Here is an 8,602-nt window from a genome sequence, read left to right on the forward strand (position 1 = left end):
ACTTACTTATACATATGCAGTTTGCTTGGAAGGAGATTACAGGTAATTATGATGAACTCAAAACAAATCCATGATTTTTCAGGCCAACTAACCTTGCAGGCTTTTTCAGATACATCCAAAAGAAGACAAACAAAATCCAAATGTCAGAGAACATGTCATGAGAGCAACCATCATTATTTTAACAGTTAACAGGGTCATCAGGAAACCTTTGGAGAATGCTGGTGTGAAAAGTTGTTCCCCTTCTTTCCCTCTTCTTCTTTGCTGTGAGTATTGCTTCAAACAGTCCAGGTCAACAGGACACCGTCTGCACATTAGAACCAGGGTCAAACAGACACCTGCTGCCAGGAGGAGCAGTCGTATAACTGACAGGCGTTAACACCCCCGTAACTACACTGCTAAGCTTCGTTAAATACGCTGCACTGCGTTAGGGTGTGGTGCTGCCCCGCTGCCCACATCCCAATTCATCAAAACCCATGCACAGGCCTTTGATTAGCACTCCCATCTTCTGCCCTCTGCTCATCCTCGTGCCCCTCCTCCTCATCTCATTTCACACTAAACAAAGTCGCTGCGGGGTCGGATGGATTGAACCCCCTTCTACTATCACCTCACAGTCGGAGCCACTGGCCGGGTTGATGAACTTGGCTGGAAGGAATCTGCAGGCTTCTTCACTTGACTGAGCAGAGCTAATGAGTCGGAAAATCCCACAGCCAGAGCTCCAGGGTTCACCATGGGCATCAGGGGAAACAGACAGTTCAAACATGGGAGAGAGGCCGATTGAGGTGTGTTTCATATAGAGAGCACTTTGCAGGATGTCAAGGCAGCAGAGCAGGCTACAGATGGCGAGGGGCCTGGAGATGAAACAACGTCTGGTGAAGGTCCACAAGGACTTCAAGGAGGAGAAGGCATATGTGGAGGAGTGTGTGACTGGATGAAGCAGGGATTACCTCGCTTTGATCTGTAAACCGTGTCCTTACCAGGGAGGCTGGGGGAACTCAGCTCTCAGCCAGGTGCACTCTGTTCATCAAGCTGCTGCCAGCCCCCCACCAAGCTGCCCCCAAGGTGTGAAATGTGCCCCCAATCCCTTTCTTACACGGCCCATCACACATCAGACCTACAGCAGGACAGGGACTGGCACAGGAACAAACAGTATGGGCTAACCCTGTTAGCTGCTATCATGCTGCTGATATCTGGCTGTTGCATTGGGTCATGTTTAGAGGAGTAGTTAGACACTTGGAAAATGTACATATTTTTATTTCGAAATAAACATGAAGATCCATTTCAGTGCGATAAATAAGAAACATTAGCCAACCACTTACTTTTTAGGGACAATTGTTGATTAGCTTAGCTTAGCATAAAGACTGGAAGAACTGAAGAAGTTAGCCTGTCACCAAAGCTATTTTCTTTTTACTTATCCTTTGAATTGCAGGACACTTGACTTTGCATTCCTTTTGTGAATTGAAGCATGTACATTGTTTTTTTCTCTAGCAGTAATGTATTAAATGTACTGTCTAGTTACAAATCCCGAACATAATAACCCACATGAAATCCCATGATTTCTGAAACATAGCTGTCCACTCTTGTCAAGAGGAAAATCCCTTATCACATGTTATTCATACATTTACAATCACTTCTTAAAGGTCACCTGTTGTGCAAAAAACACTTTTTCATGTATTTTTACGTAAAGAGATTCGGAAAGATTCAGGAAAAAAGATTAGCTCAGAAATATTAGCTTCAAGTGTTGTTTTGTCTTAAAAAGCATCAAGCATCGTCTTATTCACATTGAAAATGTGAGATAATGTGCGTTATAAGAATATAAATGCTACTGTATTAGCTACAGTTATGGAAATGCTACATTTTCTTTGCTTTGGATCCTCTTTAGAGCGTGGCAATATGTATACACTACCTGGCTTTCAACTCTGTTTGTAAATGATAGGCGGACAGAACTGACAGGGGTCCTTTGAATGATGCATTTGAAAAGTGGATGTTGCTGGCCTCGGCTCAAAGCATTCTTCTGTGACATGTGCAGAACAGTGAGGCTTTTTCAATGACCAATCTGTTTTGCAGACAGCCTTGAAGCTCATCCGAAAGATCATACAAGCACTCTGGCCTGTCTCTGTTTATTTTTGTGTCCCTTAGGGTCCTGTGTAAGTGTCTCTCGTGTCTGTTAAGAATAGACAAGATAGGATTTGACAACTATTTAACAAAGTATCAAAGCAAATGTTAGCTTTTGAGTAGGGACTATCAAAAATCTAAGAAGGCATGGTTAAAGTGTTGTTTTTTTAGTGTAGCTTTTAAGAAAACATCTAAGCATTACTTTTATAGAGTATCTACATCTGGAGAATAACAAAGAAACATGTTTTAAGGCGAACTTAAGCCCACACAATTGGACAATAACTAGAGCTTTTCAATGAAAATGGATAGCAAAAAGATGTTACCGTCAAATGGACTGCCGAAGGCTGCAGACAGATCATCTGAATTTAATGATTTCAAATTGGAACAGATGGCACCATCATAACATAAAATCCTCCAAAGAACCACAACTTCGACTTTCAAAAGACAACATGTGAATGCAGCTAAAATGTTACATATTTAAACCTAGAGGGTTAGTTGCGGTTTGCTATATTTCCCTGCATGTTTTGACGTAGTTGAACATGCACACAAAGAAGACCCATAATCAAAAACTGACACTGTGGTTACCTCATACAGTAATCATTTATCATTCTGACATTCCATCATAAACCGAAGAGCGGCAAAAGAAACTGCCATTCACTTTTGTATGAATGAACTGCTCTGAGATCAGACGAGATCTTAAGTTGTGTGTGTAAGTGTATGTGTATGGGCATGTTGTGGAGGTTGCGGTGCAAATGAGAGCATCAGGAAGGGCATAGGGTTGAGTAAGATGTTTATGCTTAGTCCACAGCCATCCACACCGCAGGACACCGTGGAACATGTGATGGGGATGATCACCCCCAACACCCAACTCTGCCCACACAACATCCCACCCCTCTCACCCCCAAACTGTCCTTTTGACCCAGATCTCCCACACCTTCTCCCAGCAGTAACCAGCTTGTCTCTTTTTTATCTCTCTTTTTTTCTCTCACTTTCAGTCATTTTGCCACTTCAGTCAGATCCGGCCTCCAACCACGAGCCCCGACAGGCCACGGTGCAAACAGAGCCGAGAGTTAATGTAATGAGCGAAAGAATGCCACCTATCAAGTTTGAAAAGTGTTCGGTGACCAGAGAAAACACAGTGGTGTAGGGCGCATGTGTTATGAAGAGGCAATGGAAGCATTCTTGATACATTGAGAACAGGAGTAAAGAAAGGGGAATCAAAGGAAAAGTAGGGAGAAAGATGAACATGATGCATAGAGAACACATGCATTAAAGAATGAAGTTGAAGTGAAGCAAACATGCATTAGCACATTTTGCTAAGGCACATGCACCATGTATAAATATAAAAATACATGTTTAAACATGAATGTTGCTTCTTGACTTCAGCTGAGTCTCAGGAGGAAAAAAAAGGGTGAAAAAAAGACCATTCGTGACACCACATGTTGTTTCCACCTCGGCCATTTTCCAGTTTATCATATCGCTGTTGGATTCAAATGGAAAAGAGATGGAAAAAATGATAAAAGGATTGATGACAGATATATATAAAGTAATGCTGGAAGAGAGTGTGAGCATGAATATTTATTTTACACAGGTGTTGCTTTGACAGTTTTTTTCCGTAGCATAGTTGTGTGTTGCATTGCTGCATGTAAAATGAGACTATAAATGTAATATCATGAATATTAAAAGCCACAGTTAAGTCTATTAGTTTTATCAGGCTGCTCCAGGGTGTAACAGACATGAATCAAGTGGAATATAACAAAATTGCTTGCATGGAAATGCTAGTTGGGCTATACATACTTCTCAAAAGAACAAAAACCTCCCCCCAAATATACAAATGTGCACTTCCAATGAATACAGGCAATGATCTTGACATCAACTTGCTCCTCATTAACCATTTTAAGTGTAATGTTCTACCTCCTGTGTCATCCCGCTACATCAATAGAGCTTCAGGTCAAAGGTCACCTCAGCAGCATCAGCCAGTGGTTGCGTCTACTTAAAACTCTTCTAGTTTGCATTAATAAGTGTGAATAAGACTGTGACTCAAAAGATTGAAAGGTGAATTCCTTACCAATTTCGTAATAAATGTCAACAATCACAAACAATTATATGCAGATAAATAGCTGCTTACATTATTGTCTGATGAAAAGAGAATGAAAAAATCCATCTGGGTTTAACAACACAACAGCACCCCTTATTTAATTATCCAGGTGTTGCTCGCCGACTTCAAGATGGACTGTGGGTTTAATTATCTTAGACGTAAACAGGATTTCCACAATCAAGATCCAAAATACTCAGTCACCTAATGTGCAGTCCAAAAAAAGCACATTTAGCATACAAGGGTATAACATCTGATGCATTCTGCCAATTCATTGTGATTATTGAGTAAAATGTCCTTGTCTCAAATGAGTATAGAAATCCTTCGTGGTAATTGTAGATAAGTAAAACAAAATAGATCTTACTACTGGTGTATGGGCTAACACTGAGTAAACCACCCACTCAAATGCTTACCTTAGATATGTCCTGACCTGTTGCTAAGCTGTTGGATAAAATAAAGACATTTAAGATATTATGAATGGCTAGATTAAACAGAGACTTGGAGAGGTGTGGCTTTTCATCCCTATGGGGAATTTCTCACACCATGGTCAAGCTCTGTGGAGATAGAAGAAAAAAGCTGAAGGAAGGAAGGGTTTATTGTACCAACTAAAGAACACATTCTCCCTACTGGATTAAACTATTTTCCAGAACATTGCACTGCTCTTATGATGAAAAGCAAAAAATATGCTTAACAAGATAACATTCATTCTTCAGAAAATGTCTCAAAGTGTCCTAAGAGAAGCCAATGTATTGGAGAAGTAGGAGGGAAAACACAAAGAAGGGTATAACTAATGACATGTTACAAGAATAATTCCGAATTAAGTTGATTTTACTTGATTTGTGTGCACCAAACTGTACACATCAGGTCTTTTTTCCATTTAGGAAAACAAGGGAAACGGTTGTGGGACAAGTGGAATGATCTAACAACCTCAATTGTTTTAAGACACATTCATCTTAAAACCTAAAGCTGTGAATAAATTTAATATTTCAAATGTTTAATTGCAGCTTGGCTGAGTCATGGTACAATCTCTGGGAGATGGTTACAAGAATGAGTCGTCAAATCCGTGAACAGTTTATTAAGACTGTACAGATTTAAAGAAAGAACCAACATAAGACAATGAAGGTTTCATTTAACCATTAGCTCTGGCTGAAAGAGAAATGTCATTGTCGGTCAATCTCACAGTTTAAATAGCTTTTTCTGAAATATGACAAAGAGGAGAAAACTGCTGTGTAAGTTCAACAAGTTCAACATTCTTTCAAAGTTTTTAGATAAGAATAAAACAAAAACTCTCCAGTATCAAAGACGTATTTCACTTCAGGGTGATAGCAGGACACCCCGTCACTCAGAGAGAATCAGGACAATCTGAAGTAGAGTTTCAAAATAAAAGACCTTTGAAGTCTCATACTGTATAGCTATTGTCCCTCTGTTTTTAGATAAGAATAAAACAAAAACTCTCCAGTATCAAAGACGTATTTCACTTCAGGGTGATAGCAGGACACCCAGTCTAGTCACTCAGAGAATATCAGGACAATCAAGAGCAAGCAAGAGGTTGTGAAATACTTTTCCCGCACATTAACTTTTACCTCCAGGATCTTTCAGGACTGGAGTTCCAGTAAATCTGTGAAGATCTGACCTCAAATTCACCTAAAACTCCCAAAACATCTTAATTGCAGCAACTGTATAGTAATCATCAGTGGCGATTCTAGAGAATGTGGGGGCCCTAGGCAAACATTCACTGGGGGCCCCTCAAATCAACTTTTCATCACCACGCACAGCCAACAGCACCCCCCCCCCCCCTCAAGGGGCAACAAATCTTAAGATAAGAAGCAGCATTTTACGATATGCATCGGGCCGCCTTGAGGGGGTTTCCCGACATGTCGTTGCAGTAAATTAAAGGGTGTTTGATGTTGTTGTTAATGTGGACCTTCTTAATCCAATTTAATTGGGGGCCCCCTTCTGGTCCGGGGACCCAAGCAGTTGCCTGCCTTGCCTGTCGGCATTGATCATTTTGAAGCGAAAAAGAAAGAGAATGAAGAATGGAAAGCAAGATTACAAGCAGTTTTCATACTAGATTTATGTTTACCTGTCTATCCTGTGTTTTTTAGTCTGTGTTTGATCTGTTCAGGAAGGCAAAAACTGGCCTCTCCAAGTCTAGCAGACAGACATTTTTGGTTTTCTGAACTGCTCTTAATAAACAGAAGAGGTTGTGTAACCTGAAAAAAGTTATAGACACTCTGAATCCTTAAGTGATTTAAAGGCAGTCTAATGAGGTAAGAGAATGACAGGTCTCCCTTGAAAAAGAGATCGATGATCTCAATGGGACCACCTGGTTAAATAAAGGTTTAATAATAATTACAGCCATTACTTCAAGGAATTGCTTTTTTTTAAAGTATAGTTGCAAACCAGAGTGGACAATGTTTAGGCCAATGCAGAATTGTTTTTAAGTTCCTCTCAGTGCCTTACTTCTTTTTGGTATGGCACAATAGTGTGACTATATTGCACTCTAGTGGTCCAAAAATGTTGTTACACTTCCCGACCTGATCATGCTGGCCTTTAGATGAACAGGGTTGTAGGCTATACAATTTACCAACAAATATAATATTGAAATAAATCTGATTTTTTTTTGTATGTTGTGCAAGAACTGTAATATTTATTTTGTTTGTTTTTAAGTTTGTGAATATCTTTCTAACTTTACCTTGCTAGAAAGGCTATAAATCTAGTCTTATCAAATAGGCTCTGAGAGGGCATTAAAGCCTGTCTCATAAAGGCCTCTCTGTTGTCATTCCAAAGATATCTCAGAAATGCTATCTATCATCAAGTGTCTTTCAGCAAACGAGGGCTTTTGTTATGAATTAACTTCCGACAGTTTCGCCCCTCCCCTCGCTCGAAGATATTTTGTCCGTTTAGTAAGGTAAAAAGCAAAGTACAGTACAGTGCAGTATATCACTGCCTTCTTCTATGGTTTAAGAAACACAATCAAATAAGAAAAAACATACAAAGTGGCTGTTTGTAAAAAAAATAAAGCACGGATAACAAAAGGCCATGCAACAAGTGAAGTTACAAATTCTGCAAAAAAAATAACAATTTGCATCTTAACAAAAGTACGGACTCAATGCCATTAGTAAGCTCCAGAGCCATGTTATATAATTCTCTCTATATGGCGCTGGTAAGCTCCAATGCTCTGGTTTTGGTTAATAACTCGGGCTGCTCCTTTAATGAAACAGCTTTGCGACAGTCGTTACGACACTAGCGAAAAAACATTACGACTCTTTTGGAGGCTCATTCAAAATGGAGTAAAGCTTACTGACACAAATATAAACATACAGCTTTTTACTACTCTTTTATTTATTATAACACAAACAGGTTGTTACTCATTAGAAAACAAGTAGCTCCTGCACAATGACGGAAGAAAAGAAGACGGGCTCTTTGGGTTTCTTTTCGAGCTACGATGACCTGAGCGACAGCAGCGATGGCAGCGACTCCGACGAGGAGGGGGAAAGTCGGAAGAAGAAGCCGGGGACAGACGCTCATGGCGTGGGAGCACAGTCCTCACAACACGGGACCAAACGAGCCGCCGGTGGAGCTCCGTTACCCAAACCTGAAGAGCTGTTCGGCTCCGTGTCCAAGCCTGCCTTTCTCTACAACCCGCTCAACAAGGAGATAGACTGGGAGAGTCTGACGGTCAAAGCTCCTGAAGAGGTAAAAACACTAGTTAGTTAGCGAAAATGTAGTTAGCTGTGTTACTACTATAATCGATACTCCATAGCTAAGGCAGAGCTGATGATATTTTAAGTGGCTTTACGCTTGTAACTACGTAACGTTTAAACCTATCGGAAATGTGGTGTCTAGTTCAGGAATTGTTCTGAGTCTTTCCCTTAGTCAGTTTTGTACATCTTTTTTTGAAGCCTGCCAGAGAGTTCAAGCCATGGAAGACAAATGCTGTGCCCCCTCCTGAGAGCTACTCTTCAGAGCCAGAGAGGAAGAAGGGACCTCCCCCAGGCATGGACATGGCTATAAAGTGGTCCAATGTGTACGAGGACAATGGGGAAGATGCACCGCAGCCTTTTGGTGGCACCGCCCGATTCTTACCCCCCGATGAGGAACTCTCTGAATCAGGTTAGTCCCGTATGAAATGATAACAGGGCATTTTTACTTTCTTCTAAGTATGAACAAGCGAATTGAGCTGGTTTACAGTAGCCTACTATCCTAGTTGTAGATGTACTGTGCCAGATAGTTTAGTAATGTCAACTGGCCATGACCATGTTTAAAGCAGGCCTGCTCAGCAGGGGCGGATCTAGAAAAATATTCATGGGGTGGCAGGAGATTTTGAGGGGTGGCATCCCCTGGCAGAAGTATATGCTGATTTAATCGCAGTCATATCAATCAATGTTAACT

General features: G+C 40.7%; 1 protein-coding gene across 1 annotated transcript; it reads left to right on the plus strand.

Annotated features, from left to right (window-relative positions):
• Positions 1-7,465: 7,465 nt before the first annotated feature.
• cunh1orf52 (chromosome unknown C1orf52 homolog) lies at positions 7,466-8,323 on the plus strand (the record flags this gene model as incomplete). Its single annotated transcript, XM_010780901.1, has 2 exons — positions 7,466-7,906; positions 8,113-8,323. Coding segments are annotated over exons 1-2 (511 nt in total), but the record flags the coding sequence as incomplete, so codon positions are not given.
• Between the last annotated feature and the right edge of the window lie 279 nt (positions 8,324-8,602).

This window comes from Notothenia coriiceps, unplaced genomic scaffold (assembly GCF_000735185.1).
Source record: "Notothenia coriiceps isolate Sejong01 unplaced genomic scaffold, NC01 NC01_scaffold00022234, whole genome shotgun sequence".
Classification (NCBI taxonomy): domain Eukaryota; kingdom Metazoa; phylum Chordata; class Actinopteri; order Perciformes; family Nototheniidae; genus Notothenia; species Notothenia coriiceps.